The sequence below is a fragment of the Chroicocephalus ridibundus genome, chromosome 23, assembly GCF_963924245.1.
Source record: "Chroicocephalus ridibundus chromosome 23, bChrRid1.1, whole genome shotgun sequence".
NCBI lineage: Eukaryota > Metazoa > Chordata > Aves > Charadriiformes > Laridae > Chroicocephalus > Chroicocephalus ridibundus.
Genome location: NC_086306.1, coordinates 363,252 through 382,039, shown reverse-complemented (window position 1 = coordinate 382,039; position 18,788 = coordinate 363,252). Strand labels below are relative to the sequence as shown.

The 18,788-nt window shown below is 59.9% G+C and overlaps 1 protein-coding gene across 1 annotated transcript in view; it reads left to right on the top strand.

Moving 5' to 3' along the window:
• The first annotated feature begins 1,946 nt into the window (after positions 1-1,946).
• NUDCD3 (NudC domain containing 3) overlaps positions 1,947-18,788 on the top strand; it is a 32,518-nt gene continuing 15,676 nt past the window's right edge. Inside the window, exons 1-2 of the mRNA XM_063358512.1 lie at positions 1,947-2,215; positions 4,746-5,053. Coding sequence (XP_063214582.1) covers positions 2,018-2,215; positions 4,746-5,053 — 506 coding nt within the window. The 5' untranslated portion in view covers positions 1,947-2,017. The remainder of the gene's footprint in view (positions 2,216-4,745; positions 5,054-18,788) is intronic.

Sequence of the window (18,788 nt, the reverse complement as noted above, 5' to 3'; positions counted from 1 at the left end):
GCGGGTGGCCCGCGCCGAGGACAGCTTGCATCACCCCGGGGTTGGGTTGTCTTTGTTTGCCTTTTCAGCAGCGGTGACCACCCCGGCGGCCCCAGAGAAGCCTGCGGACCTGCCTGAGCAGGGCCCAGATGCCTTTGCCGAGGTCTTTCCCCAGCAGGCAGGTGACACCAACATCAACGGTACGCTTGCCTGGCACGGACACTATCCCCGATGTCCGTGACAGCTCCAGCTTGAGCACCTTTGTCCGTGAGCTCCCTGACCTCTCAGAGCACATGGCGAAGGGTGGCTGCCGCAAGGACCGAGCAGTGGCAGCGGGGCTGGGGGACTGTCCCCAATACCCGCAACGTTTCCGATGTCCCTGACAGCCCTGCCTTGCTCCACCAGCTCCCCACAGTCTCGGAGCACGGGGCGGAGGGCGACAGCCCTGAGGAGCGAGTGGTGGCAGTGGTGCTGGGGGATGCTGACCCCTCCTGGGGGTGGTGCCATCCCCCTTGCTGGACCCCCAAGAGGACGCAGGGCAGGGTGGTGGCAGCCCTCCCCACCCGGCTGCCAGAGAGTCCTGGGGAGTCTTCTCAGGAGAGTCCTACGGAGGCTTCAGAGGAGAGTCCTCCAGAGAGTCCCCTGAAGGGTTGCCCAGAGGGTCCTCTGAAGGGTCCTCCAGAGAGTCTCATGGGGAGTTCAGAGGAGACTCCAACGGAGACCCCCATGGAGAGTCCCCTGAAGAGTCTCCTGAAAAGTCCCCCGAAGGGTCCCCTGAAGAACCCCCTGAAGGTTTCCCTGAGGGTCCCTGGAAGAGTCCCTTGAAGGGTCACTCAGAAGGTCCCCTGAAGGGTCCTCAGCAGAGGGTCCCCTGAAGCTCTCCTGCTGCCAGCGTCCTTTCAGCCGACTGTCCGGCAGGTTCTGCGGGCCCTACACTCTCCGGGGAGTGCCAAGACCAACTGTCCAAGCTCAAAGGTGTGACCATGCCATCTCAGCCCCAAAGCCTTGGAAGGGGCTCCATCAGCAGCTGGACGGCTGAGCTCTCCCGCTTCCTGAGGTGGCAACAGGGGACCCGCACCAGAGGAGGAGCAGGAGGAGGAAGAGGAGGAGGAGGGACAGGTGCTCCCGCCCTCTCCCACCTCATTTGAGCAGGAGCTACAAGTCGCAAGTCATGAAGTAGAGAACTTCTGGGCAAGAAACTCATGACACACGCGATGCCTGGGGGAGTTCAGGAGTTGGACACGTCTGTGCAGAGGGGATGGAGCCCTTCGTTCGTCTGGTTTCCTAATGACCTTTGAAATCAAAGCTTAATTTATGTTGTCCTGTAAATTTGAGAGATGCAAACAGGCTGTGACAGGGGACACGGGAGCAGGGAGGAAGCGGCCAGGGACATGGGGGACATGGGGGGACAGGGAGGGGGTGGCTGGGAACATGGGGAATTCGGAGAGGGTCCCCAGGGGACACGGGGAGGGGGTGTCGGGGGACGCAGGGCACACGGGGACACGGGCGTGGGGCCAAAGGGGGACAGAGCATGTGGGGTGGCGGGGCAGGGACCCCCACCGGGGGAGCTGCCACCCACGGGGCCTCAGGACCCCGTAGCCCCCAGACCGGGGGGAAGCGGGTGCTGCCATTCCCGCGGCCACCTCCCGCCCCGGGGCAGGCCCCCCCCGCAGGTCACGGCGGCCCGGGCCCTGCACCGGGGCTGCTCAGGGCCAGGCTGAGAGGGGCCCCGCATCCCCGCAGGGGCTGAGGCTGCGCCGGAAGCTGCGACGAAGCACCGTCCCCCCGCCACTTCTGGGGAGGACCGGGGGGTCCCAGGGCCGCTGGAGGGCTCGGGGGGTCCCAGCGGGTCTTTCGGGGCCGGGAGTCCCCGGGCACCCTCCGCGGCCCGTCGTGCGGGCGGAACGTGGCGGCGCGGGGGCGGGTTCCGGGCGGGCCGGAAGCGTGGTGCAGTCCGGAAGCGCGGAGCGGACAGGAAGCGGGGAGGACCGGAAGCGCGGCCGGGCGGCGTTGCCGTGAGAGCGGGCCCGGAGCCGCCATGGAGGCCGCCGCCGCGCTCACCGACATGTACGACCAGGCGCTGCTGGGGATCCTGCAGCACGTCGGGAACGTGGAGGAGTTCCTGCGCGTTCTCTTCGGCTTCCTCTACCGCAAGACCGACTTCTACCGCCTCCTCCTGCGGCCCGGGGACCGGCTGGGCTTCCCGCCCGGCGCCGCGCAGGCCATGACCCTCCAGGTATCGGCGGGGGCCCGAGGCCGCTGCATCTCCCGGGGCTGGTGGGCCGCGGCGACTGTGGGGCGGGAGGCCCCGGCGGCTGCTGTTGTCGCCGTGGACGGGCCTCCCGGCCGTGTTTGTCCCCTCCGGGTCGGGCGGGGGTCCGGCGGGGGGGTGCTCGGTACGGGCTGCGGCGGAGATGCGGTTAGGGCTGGGGAAATGGGGAGAGGGGCTGGGCAGCGCCTCAGCCGGAGGGGTGCGGGTAGGCGGGAGCGGTGTCCTGGCGGAGTGTCACCCGTGTCAGAGGATGGGAAGCCCCGGGGGTGCCGAGGCCGGCGAGAGCCTGGCGGGAAGAGCCAGGGGCGATTCCTCTCTTGGAGCTCGGCCCCGGGGGAGGGTGGTTGTTGGCGGCGTGGGGCCGGGCCGGCGTCGTGGTGGGGGTGGCGAGGAGGTGCCAGTGGGAGCCTGGGGAGCGGGTGAGGGCCGACGGAGCCGTGGGGGAGCTGGGCTGGGCTCTGCTCAGTGGGGGCTCATGGCCAGCACCGGGCTCGCCGCCATCGTTGGGGAGAGGTGGCAAAAGTCCTGACCTGCTGTTGTTGCCACCCAGCCAGGCTGGGCGCAGCGCTGGATGTCTCTGCCTCAGGGCTGTTGCAGACTGTCATTTACCTGTGTTAGTGGGGAGGAAATGAACTCGTAAAGCTTGGTGTCAGGTTGGATTTGGGGTGTTGGTTTGCTTGGCCTGGGCGAGTTTTCCTTCGCAGGCCTGGCAGGCGGGGGGGTGACGTGAGCAGGTTGGTGGGAGATCCCTGCCCCTCTCCCTGACATGGTCCATGGCACAAGGGGGTCCTTGCCACCCCTGGCCCCCATGTCCCTGGGTTGGCATCTGCAGTGGGGGTACCCTGGGCTCTGGGACTGAGTGGGGAGCCCAGGAAAGTCTCAGGCTGCAGAGGGGAGAGTGCAGAGCCCAAACCACTTGGCAACAGGGCAGTGACGGGGGAGACCTCTGTCGTGTGCCACCTGGGGACCATTTTGGGGCTATGCACAAGGAGGGACGTGCAGAGCTGCCGTCCGCAGCGTTTATTCTCCAGAAAGGTGTTGGCCAGGGCAGCCTCACAGCTGCAGCCACAGGGACCTGGAGTGTGGGGGCCAGTTTGGAAGGGACTTGTCCCTGCTCCTGGCTTGGCCACAGCCCAGGGGAAGGAGATGGTTTCGAGGTGACACTCCGCGTGATCCACGCGGGGCTGGCTTGAGCTCAGGCTTTGGCTGGGGAGAAGGAGCCAGGGATGGGCGCTGCGGGTTTGCATGGGGTAAAAGCGATTGCAAAGAAAGAAGCAAACAGAGCAGGGATGATGCCCAGCACTCACCTCTCCAGTGTCCTCATCCCACGGGCTGTCCCCGCGTGGGAAAGAAGCCTGGGGTGAGAGACAGAGCACACACCATGATAAAGCTGCCCCTATCCTGCTGTGGTTGCACTGGGAGAGGCCCCCCCGGCGCTGTGTCTCTTTGCCTTACACGTCCTGTGCCCAGAGGAGGACTTGGATCGAGCAGCACCACAGGCTGGTGTGCAGCTTAGGGTTGGTCGCTCTCTGGAACCACTGGAGCTGGCTCTGAAATATTCATGGGAAGCAAGGGAGGGCTACATTCGAGGCTCACTCACCTTCTAGCATGTGTTTACAGTGACAAATGGCCTGGCAGTTGGGTGGGAGAAGCTTCAGCTTCTTCGAGGAACAGGTGCAGGTCCCGGAAGGCCGTGCCTCCCTCGTCTGCATACCATTGTTGTGGGTTTAACTTTTAACCTCCGGCCTGCGCTAGACAGGCACGGCTAGAAGCAAACTGCAGGGTAAGATAACACCTTCTTCTGCTGCCTCTGGTTGAGCAGTGACCTTCTCACCTGCTGCAGCTCTGGGAGTGGGGAGGGATGGCTTTTCTTTGAGCAAGTGCATGTTTTTGGCCTGAACCAGTCAGTTCTGGCTCAAAACCCCACATGAGGGGTTCCTCTCCTCCTCCTTTGGTGCCAGTAAAGAGAGCTCTGAGTCCCTTCAGGCTCAGCCAGCACCAGGTAAGCCATCCTCCAGCTTCTCCTGAGGCAGCTCATCCTGTTTGCACCTTGGAGGTTTGGTCTGAGCTTCAGGCTTGCAAGTGGCCCCTGGGTGAGTGCTGGAATGCAGGGCAAGGGGAGGCTGGAGGGGCGAGGGCTCCCTCGGAGCCCCTTCCCAGCCAGGAATCGGAGCTCATTGCTTTTCCTTGGAGTAACCAGCCCTTCTCCCAGTGGCGGAGGGATTTCAGTGATTTCACAGTGGCTCCCAGGAACTCACGCTTTCTCCTGAAGTGTGTTTAATGTGTCCGTATGAGTTTTGAAATCTTTGGCAGCTGTTTTTGTCAGCGATTGAAGCAACTCGGTGTAGGGAGTAGGAGGCGTGTGTCCCTCCCGGAGAGGGAGGGACAGTAATAAACGCCCCAAGCGTGCGGTGCTTCTCCTGTCCTTCTCCCCCAGCTTTTCAGGCAGAGCTTGGCAGCTTGACTACCACTTGGTTTGCTTTTTATCTTTCAGGCGTTCAAAGTCTTTGAGCGAATGGCCCGGCAGGATGATGAGAAGAGGCGCCGAGAGCTGGAGGCGAAGCTAAGGAAGAAGGAGGAGGAGGAGGAGGCTGCCGCATCCGCCGAAAGGGTGAAACTGTCCCCTGCAGCTCAGGAGGTTGAGGTCGAGACAACATCAGAGGACATCCCAGCGCCGGATGCCACGGGAGCTGCGGGGATGCAGGAGTCAGCTGTAGCCCAGGATGCAGCCCCCAGCCCTGTGTCGGCAGAGCCCCCGGGGGCCACTGCCCCAGCAGAGCACCGGCCAGCAGAACTGCCCACGTAAGGGTCTCTCACTTTCTTTGTGCTTCTGGCAGGGAAGAGGCAAAACCACAGAGGTGGTGTTTGCTGTCCTGCTGTACAGCCCTTTTCGGGGGGGTGGCCCTTCACTGCGGGCACTCAGCCCCTTGGGAGGCTGCGAGGATTTCCCTTGCGGGCTCCTGAGGCCGGAGACGTCGTGTAATTCCCCACGGGAGGGCAGGGGTTTGTTCTCCTGCGGGTGGTTTGCTCCGAGCAGGGAAGGTGGCACGTCCCTGTACACAGCCCCGCAGTGCTGGGCCAGTCCCCGTGGCTTCTCCTTGTACTGGCTCCAGTGAGCAGCGTCCCTTTTCCGGCACTTGCCATAGCACAGCTGGGCTCATGGCCCTGTCTGTTGCAGCTCTGGGAAACCCTGGCGCCATCCTGTAACCCTTTTCTCATGAAAATTCAGCGTCAGGCTCCCCTGCTATGCTGTGAGAGGTCTCAGCAGCCAGCTTGGAGCTTGCACAGATACCCGCAGTACCTGCCATTGTCGTGGGCAGGCCTGGCTACGTGGCAGGCAGCGGGGCCAGCTGTGGCATCAAATACATGTGGCCAAAAATGGCTTCAGAGACCTCTGGAGGTCTATGGCCCAGCCCTTTGCTCAGAGCAGGGCCAACTTTGAAGATCAATCAAGTGCTGCCGAGAGTTTTCCCTTTAGCTGTGTTCTTTCACCAGACTCCCTTGCTTTCAAGCGGAGCTAAGCAGCCTTGGTTCTTACAAAAATGTCTGTGTTTCAACGTCCTCCAGGGTGTCTGTGTCTCTTCCAGCTCAGCTCTGTCGGCTGAGCAGCGGGAGGCGAGCTCCAGTGGGCTGGCTTGGACTTTAAGAAATGCTCACCTTGCATGGGGTCCTGCGCAGGTTCCGCTCATCCTTCCCTGGGCGTCACCTTGACCCCGGGCCCAGGCAAAGCTGTCTCGCCCTCTCTTGGGGCCTCACACTCCATTGAGTTTCAAGCTCCTGTGTCTACTCACTGCTGGAGTCAGTCTTTGCCTCGCCTTGGGGAGGGATGCTGCGAGCAGGCTGTGGCAGATCCCTGTCGTCTCCTTCCTTCCCCGGTGTCTCTCGTGGTCAGAGCCTCATACGATGGCTGCGCTGCCCCCCACGCTGCTCACTGCTGCTTTTCTGGTTGTACATGGGGCTTTGCTGTGGTCTGTCCCCACTGTCCCAGTGGTGCTCGGCGAGGAGGACAGCTTGGACTGGTGATCCCTGGCCTCCGGGCCAGATTTCGACACGTCGATGGTGAGAGCAAGCTGCCAGAGGGAAGCGGGCTTTATTGGGAGAGCCCCGAGTCCTGGAAGGAGTGGGGTGGCCGATGCCCTGAGGGGCACAGAGACTTCAGAGCCCAGATTCTGGGGGCTGTCAGCCCTTGGTGCGTGGAAGGGATGGTCTGAGGACCAAAATCTTGGGGGCAGTGGAAGGATAAGTGGCGGGGTGTGGCGGAGTGTGAGCCTGCAGCCCGGGCTCCAGGCAGCGGTAGAGAGGAGGGCCCGAGCGTTGCAGCCGTCGGGGAGAAGGGGAAGGCTGCATCCGGACAAAGTCTCTGCTGAGTGACTCGATCCAGTGGGGAGGAGGAAGGGACTTGCGCTTGACTCAACCAGTCTGACACACATCCTGCAGCATAAAAATAAGCCAGAGCCAAAAATGAACTCACCTGAAAAGCCGCGTTGTGCTGCCTGTGCTGGAGCTGTCCTGTGAAAGAAAGATTGTCCCTGGGGCTGTCAGTCTGACACCTCTCCCAGTGCAAAATTAACGAGCCAAAAAAAGCCCTGTTAGAGCTGGCAGGTCTCTGTGGCCGGGCTGCGCAGCCACAGCGCTGACCCGAGTGTTTCCAGCCCGGCTTTATCCTAAAGGGAAAAGAGGGAGAGAGGCGCGAGGCCATGAGCGGGAAGGAGCCAGTTGCTCAGGCCCCCTTGAGTCCACGGTTGTTGTGTTCCGCAACATGAAATTTCAACTCGGGCCTTTTGTTGTGGGGGGAGCGGCTGCTGTGAGCGGTATTTAGCTGCCCGAAAACAGATGTCAAGGCTGTGGGAAGGAAACTGGAGGGATTCAGAAGAAATCTGAGGGCTGGTGCAGGGGCCGGCTGTGTTTGACGAGGACAGTTTCTGCTGCGGATGGGGAGAGCCCAGCCCTTGCATCCTCCACCCCTGGAGTGTCTGTCCTGGCACAGCTGGAAAGCAGCCCCAGATGGGCTTCAGACATGCAGATGCCATTTTGCAGCCTGCAGATGTGTCATCGAGCACAAATCCCTGCGTGGCAGCTCTCGCTCCGGTCTAAATGTGAAAAGAAGGTGCCTTCAGCTGAATACAGGTGCCCCTGCGGCTTCTGCCCTGCCCGGCGGGCTTTTCTGCCTTTCCTCTTCCTGCCCGTGCCTGCTCCCGCTGCCCCAAACACGCCGGCAGGGTAAAACACTCGCAGCCCCCTTGGCACCTGCCTGCTGGGGGGCGTGATGGGTGAGACCGGGGCAGGAGGGATGTCCAGCGAGGCTTTGCAGCCCGGTGATTTCCAGGCCGGGAGAACGGGGTGTCTGCGGGCTCCAAGTAGGGCAGAGCAGCCACTGGGTTTGTCAAAGGGCTGTAGTTGGTTTTTGTGCCTCTGGGGGGCACTGGAGCCCCCCGAAAGGCAGCGGGGATCAGGAACGGGCATCCTGGGCACCCCCGACAGACTATTAATAATTTAGCCGGCTGCTTAATTCTGCACAGCCCCTTCTGAGCAAAACCCAGAGCCACCAGCCTGATTACGAGGGGTGCATGAATAATGTGCGGCTCCAGCAGCAAGAATGCAGAAAAGAGCTTAAACGAAAATATTTTCCATCGCCCTTCCCCCCCAACCCTCCATCCGCCGCTGGTGAAGAAAACCGCTGCCACCAAAATCTATATAAAAACTCGCTCATTCTGTCAACCTGCCTGCTCGGTAAATGTAGGGCAGGTACCATCCCAGATCTGCCAGCTCCCATCAGAGCCTTGCTGTGCGCCCGGGTGCTGGGCGCTGTTGGTGAGCATCTTGTGAAGCGCAGCGAGATGGCGGCAGCTTTTTCAGGGTTGATCCGGAAGGGGAGAGCAGAACGGAGCCAGCTTTGCGGGTGCAGAGGATTGCCCGTGGGCGAGGAGGGTAGCAGGTGACTTGCTTGGCCAGGTCTGCCTGCATCCCTCGCCTTCCCCGCCTGTGAAAGGCAGGTGATGCACTTCCTCTTCACTAGGAAGGCTGCCCCGTAAATGCTGAGGACTGGGGCGTCTTTGGGGTGACCCAAGTGCCAGAAGCTGTGTCGAGGGGGACCAGAGGTCGCCTTCAAGCTGCTGAGGAAGCTGGCTCCTCGGCCTGGCTTACAACTGCCCTGGGTGTCCTCGCCATCCTTCCCCAGCCATCGTGGCTCATGTACTCACCCCAGCGCACTGGGAGGGCGGAGGGGAATGTGTCCCCCTTGCACCCCCACCCTGGGACTGCTCATCCCAGGAGCGCATAGCCGGGGTCGGCGTTGCAGCTGCGCATCTTACACAGGCCCCGGCTCTTCTCCCATCTGCTCCCAGAAGCCATCCTCGCCTGAGCTCAGCTCCTAATTTTGAACACCTCCGCCGCCCAGCACCCTCCCCTTCCCCCAGCTTGGATTTCATCCTGCATATATTTGCCACACAGCATTTAAAATAGAGCCCAGCAGCCCACGTGTGGCACTGCGCAGCATGGCCTGGGCGCTCGGCTTGTGCTTTCCGACTCCGGTTCTGGCTCCCCTCTGCTCCTTTCTCTTTCTGAGTATGAACCGGGGGGCATGCTGTCCTCCTATGTCCCGTGAGCCCCCTCCCAGGGTTACTCTGTGCAAGACGTGGTGGCAGGAGGTCAGGAGCTGCAGCTCTGGAAGCCTGTGCATGATGGTGAATGTCCCACCTTCATATATTTCTCTGTCTAGCCTCTGCATCTTGCCCTTGCGTCTCTCCTGGGTGCTCTGGCCAGTTGTGCTCAGGATGGCCAGCTCTGGGCTGTATCTTAGAGACCGTCTTAGACCTTGGGAGAACAACCCAGCAGGGCCTTTGATTGTCAGGTGGGGGAGGTCCCCCAGAGAAGAATTTTTAGGGTGGACAGATGTTGAAGGGTTTCCCCAGAAGGCGGTGGTTCCCTCCAGGTGAGTCCAGCCTGGCTCCTGCCTCCCCTGGGCAGCGGGGAGTTGGGGGAGCTTCTGGTCCCTCCTCTCCCCGGCCTGTGCAGGGCCACGGCTCACGCTGGAGCGGGCTGGTGTGGAGCTGTTGCACCCACACACTCCAGGTCAGGCGTGCACAGTGTGCCTGGGTCTGGAAACAGGACCAGCAGGACGCGGAGCACCGGTGAGCTCCGGGCAGGCTGAGGAGGACGTACAGCGCCTCGTCCCTGGGGAAGGTTTGTGGGGACCTGCCACAATTCTCACACTGCTGAGCCAGAGCAGAACAAAGCCCTGGAACCTCCGTGGGTCAACTGTTCACCTCCTTCGGGGTGAAGAGGGAAGAAGAGGCGGTAGGAAGGGCCTGTGGTGAGAAGGGGCCTGTTCGCCGCTCCACCGCTGCTTTGGTTGGGCCTTGAAGGGAGACCCTGCAGGTCTTTTGCTGTGCGTGAGCCAGGGAAGAGACTCCCCCGGCCCTGTGCGTGCAGTGCGGTTGTGCTGGGGAAGGGGACAGACAGGCAGCAGCGTTGCCACCGCCCCATCCTGGCCCTCGCTGGCCAGCAGAGCCCTGGCCGCTGTGAGCACTCTGTCCCGGTGAGCTCTGCGGCAGGGCTGGCCACCCGCTGCTCTGCCGTCCTTGTAAGTGGGTGGCGGGGCTCAGCAGCAGCCTACGAAACCACTTGTGTACTTTCCGGCTCACTGTCCCTAGTGAGAGGCAGAGCAAAATTGAAGTGAAATGTGTTAATCCGGTGAGCTGAGTCCTCTGATGCTCCAGCTCTCTTCTTTCCCGGGAGCAGCCACTTCCATTCCATTCCCAGAGCCCCTAGGGCCTGGAGTTAACCCTTTGCAGGGCACGCTCGGGAGCATCCCTAAGATGATACAGTAGCGCTCTGGGAAATTTCCACGAGGCTCCTGTGTGGATCTAATTTGATTTAGCAACGGCTTCGCATTGCCGCATCCCAGATGGATTTATTTTGTTGTTGCGAGGTGCTTGCAGGATGGGCTTTCTGGCATGGCTTCGTTCTCCTTGGGATGCCAGGGAGAGGAATTTCACTGCTGGTGACCCTCAGCGCAGGAGCAGGGCTGTGGAGAGCAGGTATCCCTGCATGTTGCTGGCTTCGAGGCCATTTTTTTTTGACTCAGAGGCGGCATTATCCCAAGCTTTCTTCTCTCAAGCCTTTTCCAGGAGAACAGGCAGGGGAAGGGAGTGGAGCCCGTGGATGCTCTACTCTGTCTGGGACCGTCCAGACCAGAAGCCAGTTAAACTGGTTTCCTTCCCTGATGTCCCTGTGGGCTTTCCTGGTGAGCTCACCACAGAGTCCGTGCTGTTCTTCCAGCCTGACCCAGAAAGACAGAGCTGATCCTGATCCATATTTAAGGGAGAGTCTGTCCTGGTTCCGATTCCTTTTGCACGCATGAGCTGCGCAGAGGTGCCGCAAGGCACCCGGGGCTGCGCATGGGGAATTCCCCCGGCGCGGCCAGGGCCCGTCACGAGCAGGAGCCAGACAGACCTCTGGAGAACGGCCTGACCTGGTACAGCCGAGCTCCATCTGGCCCCATATCCTGTCTCCAACAGCGGCAGATGCTTGGGGAAGAAGAGAAGAACAGAACGAGCGTGCAGTGATACTTCCTCCGTGTTTTCCCGCTGCCGCCGGCAAATTGCGGCTCAGCAGCTTTCCGAGCCAGAGGGAGCGCTTGGTCTTTCATGGCTCTCAACGGATTGTTTTGTTTCCTTTCGTCTCTGAATTTCAGCCCTCAAGTGCCCGGGGTCTGCGCGGCAGCATCCTGCAGCAGGTCCACCACCGTGCAGCAGGTCCGCTGCTGTGCTGCACCGCTGTGTGTGTCTTTTGAACCCCTCCATGCAGGGGCAGAGGTAGCGAATGCTTCCCCATTTCCTTTCTACACCCCGTGTGGGATTTTCCCGTTATGTTCTGTTTCCCCTTCAGCCTGTTTTTAGGCTGGAGAGTCCTCATTTTGCTGAGTTGTTTCTCACTTAATCATCCTTGTGCTTCTCCTGGTCCTACGTGGTCCTCTGTTGTTCCTTGCCGATGCAGGGGCAGTGAGGGCCGTCCCTGTGCTCTGTATGTGTGTGAACCCATCGGGGTTCTCCACTTCCTACCCCGTGCCTTTGCCCCTGGGCTGTCCCGCTGCCCCAGTGAGGCCAAGAAACCTTCCATCCACATGGTTCCCCACCTCAGTCAAGGGGCATCACTCAGACCCTTTTCCTTCCCTCCCGGTGCTCCCCAGCGCTGGCAACCAGCTTTCCCGGTGGGAGCTGCAGCCCGTGCTGGCTGGGAACGTGAGCTACACAAAAGCTTCACCACTCAAAAACCCCGTGTTGGCCAGACCTCCCTCCTCCAACGCACCCAGTAGAGGAAAGGCAGCGCGTCCTCGGCTCGTCATGTAACACGAAGGCTGTTTTGCTCTCAGGAGCTGCGGCGCTGGCCTCGCGGTGCCGTCATGTTTGGTTTCTACGGGGGAGGTGTCCAGGTTATGCTGGGGGAAGTGGGGAAACTGCTCTTTAAGTCCTCCCTGCCAAGTGGGGTCTTTCTTCTTGCAATGGAGAGAGTCTGTGGCTTCCCGATGGGAGAATTATTTTAATACGTAAGCCTTCTCCCATAACGGTGCAAACCCAACTGCTCAGGAAGCATCTTTTCAAAGGGCTGAAGTGCTTGAGCCGAGGGTGAGATCCTCCGTCCCACTTGTCTGGTGTAGCACTGGACTGTAATGAGCCTTTTGCAGCTGATGAGGAACCAGTTGGGGCCCAATTTTCCAGTGCTTTCACAGGGAATTGGAGTCCTCTGGCTGGGTTGCTGAGATCAGCAGCAGAGTGCCAGTTCCCCTGTCACGCACTGAATCGCTCAGGGCTTTGGTTGCCCTACCAAGGTACTGAGCTCCAAAATTAGGTCCCGGGACCAAAAATAACTAAATTAAAACCTATAAATTTTTCTCTTAACAAGCAGAAAATCCCAGGGCTGGAGGCTGAGGGACAGCGTGTGCCTGATTCTTATTTAAAAAAGCAATATCTGTTTGCTTGTTTTAATATCACGTTGTTCACCAAAGGAAGCGGCGTAATGTGGAAAACTACCACGAGCAGGCGGGTCTGGCATGGCCCCGACATGCCATCAGGTGTTGGGAGAGATTGGGCCAGGTCGCGTTGGTGGTGCAGGGGTCTGAGGGGCCGCTTTGTCCTGCGCTCCCACAGTTCAATCCCGTTGGATTTCTTTGGCCTTATCCCCTTTTTCCAGAGGAGCTATAATTGAATCCAGCCTGGTTTGGCGGCACGTAGGTCTCTTGGAGGAGACCTCTGAAATCCAAGGTTGTATAAGCTTTGTGCAAACAATAAAGATCCCAGGGGAATTCTCCGAACAGAAGCGTGTCCTGCTGTCCTTGACCTAAATATCCCAGCAGTAGTGAAATCTAGCCCTCCGGTGCGGGCGCTCCGAAGCTCTCCTGTGAGCTGGCGGTGGCATTTAAACTCGCCTAATGTCAGTAAGTTGTCTCCGTTGAATGGCTCCATAAATAACTTGCCATCTGAAAGGGAAGGCTAAAAGCTCCCCTGAAGAGCGCGAGCTTGGAAAAGAGCAAGGCTCTCCCCTGGCAGGGAGAGGGGCAGAGCGTCTCGGGCCTGCGTGGTGGGACTGGTGGGACTCCGGCTGATGAGGGTTGGGCGGATTCGCTGTTGGGCTGCTGGGCTCGGGCATCGTCTCGTGGGTGGTACGCTGGGCACCTCTCCCCACAGCATCATCCAGGCTTGACGACACAATGCGATACAGGGGGAAAGTCTCTTGATGCGCTCTATTTTTGGTCCTTGGTCCCATCCTGGTGATGAGTTGGAGCTCTGAGGATTCCTGAAGGTGAGGAGACCTTCCTGTAGAGCTGACGGTGGGTACGACAGGCTGGAGTGTGGGTTGTATGGCCCAGCCGGGGTGTGCCTGAGTTTTGGGGGTGCAGGGGAAGGCATTAGCTTCCATGTTTCAGTCTTCTGGAGCAGGACCACTAGGGCTGCGCATTGCAGCCATGGAGGTGTGTGTTCGGGAGCCCCAAGGCCGGGGTCATGGGCCGTTGGGGAACCACTGAGGAACTTCTTTCCGCTTCAGGGATGAAGGAGGCCTTCCAAAACTGGATTTGGGGTGTTCTCCGCCAGCAATCCAAACGCACCTGGGCTGGAAGAAACCCTGAGGGTTGGGGGGGGCCTGGGACCTCCCCGGTCCACTGCCGCGCTTGGGGCTGGAGCTCGCTGACAGCCAGAGAGCGGCGGAGCGGATGGGAGCACGTCCCGAGGCTTGTTGACTGCGGGTGTGAATTGAGCTGTGAGAGGGAAGGGTTTGGTAGTCAGCTTGCTCAACGCTTTGCCGGAGACCTAATTGGCTGAAGTGCTCTGTACAAAGGGAGCCTTTGTGGAACACCAGGTGCCTCCAGGACCTCAGCGAGGGTGCTGAGAGCCTCCAGGACCTCAGCGAGGGTGCTGAGAGCCCGCAGGAAGCGTTCCTCCTGCCTCTGCGCTTCTCGGGCAAAACCAGGAGAGGCGAAGTGCAACGGTCCTGATGTTTCAATGCCAAAAGATGTTAAGTTTGGAGGTGGGGGGAGGCTTCTTCGTGGCTTGCTTGCAGAAGAAGCACAAACCTGGTATTTTCCCTGCACGCAATCCCCGCGGCTTTGGAAATGCAGCTTTCCAAAGAGATTAAGCTTTTGGCTTCTCTGCCTGTTGCTCAGCTGCTCCACCACTGGCGTTGGGACCCCGAAGAGCAAGTTGGACCCTCTTCAGTTCATCTTAAAAGCTGTTTTTTTTCCCGCTGGCTGTAGTGCAGCTGGAGCTGGGGCTTGACAGAAGCTGTACAGGGTGCGCAGAACTTCCATGGCTCAAAGCGGCTTTGAGTTTTCATCTGGTCACGCTGGCAGGGCTCTGGAAATCTGTATTCCAGTGGGCGTGCTGGTGCTGTTGGGCGAAGGTGGCCTTCACGTAGCGAGGTGGAGAGGGCCCTGCCGTCTGCCCGCTGCCTGCCCAGCTCGGCCGGCCCTCGCCCCGCTTCTCCCGTGGCGACTGCCACCCCGCTGGGCTGCGGGCAGCCCCGTTAGCGCTGGGAAGGCTGGAGGCAGGTGCGGTCCAGGGCGCTTCCCCAGGAGGGAGAGGGGATTGGCGATCGCGTGAGGCGGCCGCCAGGGCTCTGACGGGAGCAGGAGCCTGGACCGTTGCCGGGGCAGGTGGGCGGTGGCGGCTGACACGGCGCTGGTTCCCAGCAGCCCTGTGCTACCTGCAGCAGCAGAGCTGAGCGTATTATAGTGGTTTCGGGGTACAGACGGCAAACACTCCTCTACGTTGTCCTCCCAGCTTGCTGGGAAGCCCAGCAAGATGCTTTGAGCCAAGCAGTGCTGGCCGTGAGCTAGAGGGAGGTCTGAATGCTGCTGCCTTGGTCGAGGCAGAGACGGCGGGCCACGGCATGCAGGAGATTGGGCCCTTCTTCCTGGGCGTCATCTTGGGTCCTGCCAGCGCTGGCACTAGGAGTGACAGCGGAGGCGTCTGGCTCGGAGAAACCCACCCCAAAGCAGGCGTTTTCAACCAAGTCAGAGGGGAGAAGCCCTCGGCTACAGTCCTGCTGCGGTGCTGAGTGTCTTGCAGCACAGCAGCCTGCCGAGGCGCTTGCATGTCGGCAGCAGCTTCTCTTCCTGAATTGGCCGGTGCCTCCTCGAGTCGTCGCAGCACTGAGGATGCGGGATTAATTATGTTGATGGACGCCACTCGCTCTAGGCTGCTGTCACAGAGCAACAGCCTTGATCCAAACATCTGATCATTGCAATAAATGCTGGCTGGATTGACGGCGTGCGGTGCATCTCCCTGGAAGGCCCCGCTCGCTGCATGCTTATTTGGGTTAGGCACGCGGATGCATTGTGCCTGATTTTCTCTTTTCCTACTTGCTCGGAACTTCATTATTCCTTAATGAGATCTTTCCATTCTTGGCAACCTCTTGAGCTTGAAGGAGGTTTCATGCATTGCACAGGGCCTCTGTCAGTGGTTAAAATACAGAGCTGGGGTGTTTTTTCTCTGCTGTTTGCTGGCAGGGTGACTCTGTACAACACCATTCCCCTCTGTTTTCCCCACTCTAAATGGAGGAAGGTCCCGCAGCGGGGAGAGGCTTGCTTTTGCGGTGAGGATGTGCTTGTGGGGCCTGATGAGATGTGTTGTTGATAGCAGAGTGCAGGTAGGGTGGGACTGTTACAGGTACCTCCTTCAGGAGCACCTTTGCAGAAGGGAGCGGGTCTAGGTCTCCATTTCTGTGTGCACCGGGGTGGTTGTCTTGCAGCACCAGCCCGGCTTTCTCCCCACATCATCCTCCTCAGCCTTGGCCAGTCCCACTTGCCCAGCTTCAGCTATTGAGGTTGTTTCTCTTCTCCACCCGCCTCCACATCTGCATCACTTAACCGGCTTGACACGTTTTCCTTAAAGCTGCCTAAATAATTCACCTTGACTAAGAGCAAACAGCCGTGCCGGCCCCGGAGGAAGCTTTCTGTGAATGCCAAGTGATTGGAGGGTATCTGCTGTACCAGCCTGCGGTGGTGCCGGCAGGGTGCAGACGCCCACCCTCAGCTCAGCGTCTGCTCGGCTGAAAAACCGGCGCTGGGTGAGGCAGGCCCCGGTCCCGGCAGTGGTGGACACTGAGCCATCGGGATGGCACGCCCGACTCCCCAAAACCCAGGTGTCCTGCACTTCCATTGGCCTGCTTCCCAGAAGGGCAGGTATCCTGGGTCAGAAAGCCGAGATGCTCCGGGCTAAGAGGATCGGATTCCTTAAGTAGTTCTGAAAATCCTTGGGATTTTTTTCTTTTCTTCTTTTTATGGAGAAGAAGAGTCCATTGGGATTAGGCCCATATTAGCTCCTTCTCCTCGCGGAGCTCACCCACCTCTGCTCCCCCCTCAGCCTGTGTCGGGCTGAAGGATGGCTGCTTCCGTGCTGCTGTATCTGTTCCTCAACTTCTGCATTTTTGCACCAAAAGTCCTCAGTAAAGAGGAACTCGGTGAGCTGCCCTACTTCTTCTCGTATAAAAAATTAAATCAAATCCTTTGGCATTTGGTTCCTGCTCTTGGTTTATGTCCGGTGCTTTTATAGAACCGGTGCTGTAGCCGTTGTGCTCTGAGGATGGAAATGGGTTCAGCCGAGTGTCTGTGGAAGAGAGGATTGCTCGGTCGCCATTTCTGCATCGCTTGGCTCATCGTGCATCACCAACCCACGGAACTGGAAATCCCAGAATAAGAAACGCCCAGAAGTCTGTACATGGGGCCCGGCATGCAGCTCAATCCTTGGGCATCCAGCCTGCGTGCCGTGGCCAGCTCTGCCTTGGCCAGCCTCGCTCGAGCAGCACCTCCTGGTGACACCGCCACCTCCCCTCGGGTCCCAGCCACCTCTCGCTGCCGTTGGGGGCCTGACCCCACGCGAGGGGAACGGCTCTGGGACCGGTGACAGCGCAGCCGTGCGGTGCAGATCCTAGGAATGGAAAACAGATCGGCTGCTTCTCGACGGTGCATTGTTAAAGGTTTCACCTCCCCCAAAATGACACATTGCAAGCAAAAATAGAACAAGACAGAACACACAGACCCACCCACACCATCCCCACCACCCGGCAGCCAAGTGCACGCGGTGCCAAACCTTTGGGTTTAAAAGATGATGCTTTTTCACCCTCCCTCTCCTCAGCCCTGCCACCACCTGCCCCGGCCCGGCAGGCGGCTTGGCGTCCCAGCGAGCTGACCATCGTACCACCATGCTGGCGCCAGGCTGCTGGGAGGATCGCCACCCGACCTGCACTGCGCTCTGCGTCCGGCCTCCATCTTCACCGGCTGGGTCTGGGGACGGGGATGTCTCCCGGCCATGGTGTTCCTGCCGGAAATTCTCTCGCCCGCTGCACGGTGGTGCTGTTGGAGCGACACAAGGGACGGCTTTGGCCGGGAGAGCCACCTCCAGCGTGGCAGCACAGCTCGGCCCAGCTCGCTGGGAGCTGGAGCTTTCTCCTGCGGGTGGCCAGGGAAGCTGCCTCCCAACCAAGGAGCTGGGTCCAATTTCTTGAGTGCCGCCGGCATGAAGGGTGGTGTGTGCTACACACAGTTGGACCAGGCAAGGATCTGGCTGGAAAACCTCCAGGAAAGGAAGAGTTGCTCCAGGAGATGGTAGAGCTGTCAGCCGTTTCTCAGAGGTGCCTAACGAGGCTGAGGTCTGCGTTCATCACCCCAGTCCTCGTTTGCTCAAGAGCAGGCAGTTAAACTTGCAGGGGAATTTACTGAGGCCTTCATGAGTTCCCCTCGTGATGTGGTTTTGGGGGACAAAGTCACCCCTTTACTTTCACATCTGAGGATTTTGAACGCCAGGAGCAGAGCTGGTACAGAGATGGTGACTTGCAGGAAGGGCTGGAGGGGTTCGGGCTGGCTGTTAGGGAAAAGAGAGGAGTGGAGAAGCAACAGAGCCTGTCCCCGTGCCCCCAGGATGAGCAGCCATGGCTGCAGGGAGGTTTAGGCACGAGGGGAAACTTCTCCCTGCTGAAGCTGGCTGAGCATGGGGGTGGTTTGGCCGGGGCGCATGTTGCCCAGCCAGCCCAGCAGGGCTGTGAGGACTGGGCAGCGGGGCTGAGCTTATCCCGGCAAGCTGCGCAGGGAGGCAGAGGTGGCTGTGAAACGTCCCCCTCCGTCACCCAGCGTTACGACACAGAGGGAGCGAGGACAGAGCTCTCCTGTCGGGGACGGTCGGAGCTGGGAGATAGACTGCTTTTGCTTGTTCGGTAGCGATGCCATGCGAAGGGAAGCTCGATGGGGTTATTGCACAGCAAGTTGTGCCTCAGTTTTCCTGTGGAAGTAACCCAATTAACGCCGGTGTCTCCCGGGGCTGCCGTGAAGCCACTAGTGCCCTCACGGGACAATGTAATCATGCTCGGCGAGCTCTTGGGAGGGCTAAAACGTCCGTGATGCACTTGGCCAGGGTCTGCTCAGCCCCAGCGCTTTCCTCCCAAGGAAGATACACAAGGACGGACCCGGTGGCTTTGTGGCAGTAAGTGGCTGCTCCGGGATCGTATTTATCTGCTGTGGCTGTGAGGCGTTTGCAGCTGGTGTCTTACCCACACTTGGCTTTGTGCTGATGGGTTTTCTCCCATCTTTAATGCTCTGCATCTGCTCTGACACGCCTTGGCCCGGGCACGGGCTTGCTGCCTCCCCCTTTAGCCTTCGAGCTTTTCCCGGGAAAGGCCGAGGAGGGGAACAACCTGGAGGTTGTTGGTTCTCGTCTGGTTCTTTGCTTGCTCTCAGGGGGGTGATGATGCTTGGGATGGTGACTTCCAGCCGACATGCCTTCCCTCTGGCGTCTCGCTGGCAAGGAGCGTGGTGAGCTCTGCCGCGCAGCTCACGTCCACGCTGATTAGAAGGAAACGCCTCCTTAGGAGGAAAAAATCCAGCGGGTTTTAAACCCCGGTCAGGTTTGGGTTCCACTTCACTGTGCCGCCAGGTACGCGCTTGCCCCAGCCTCGAGGGCGTTGGGGAGAGGACAGGAGCCTCGCAGACGTGTGCGGTGCTCGGGCAGACCCCGCTGCGCAGGGACACCTCCTGCGAGGACGCTTAACC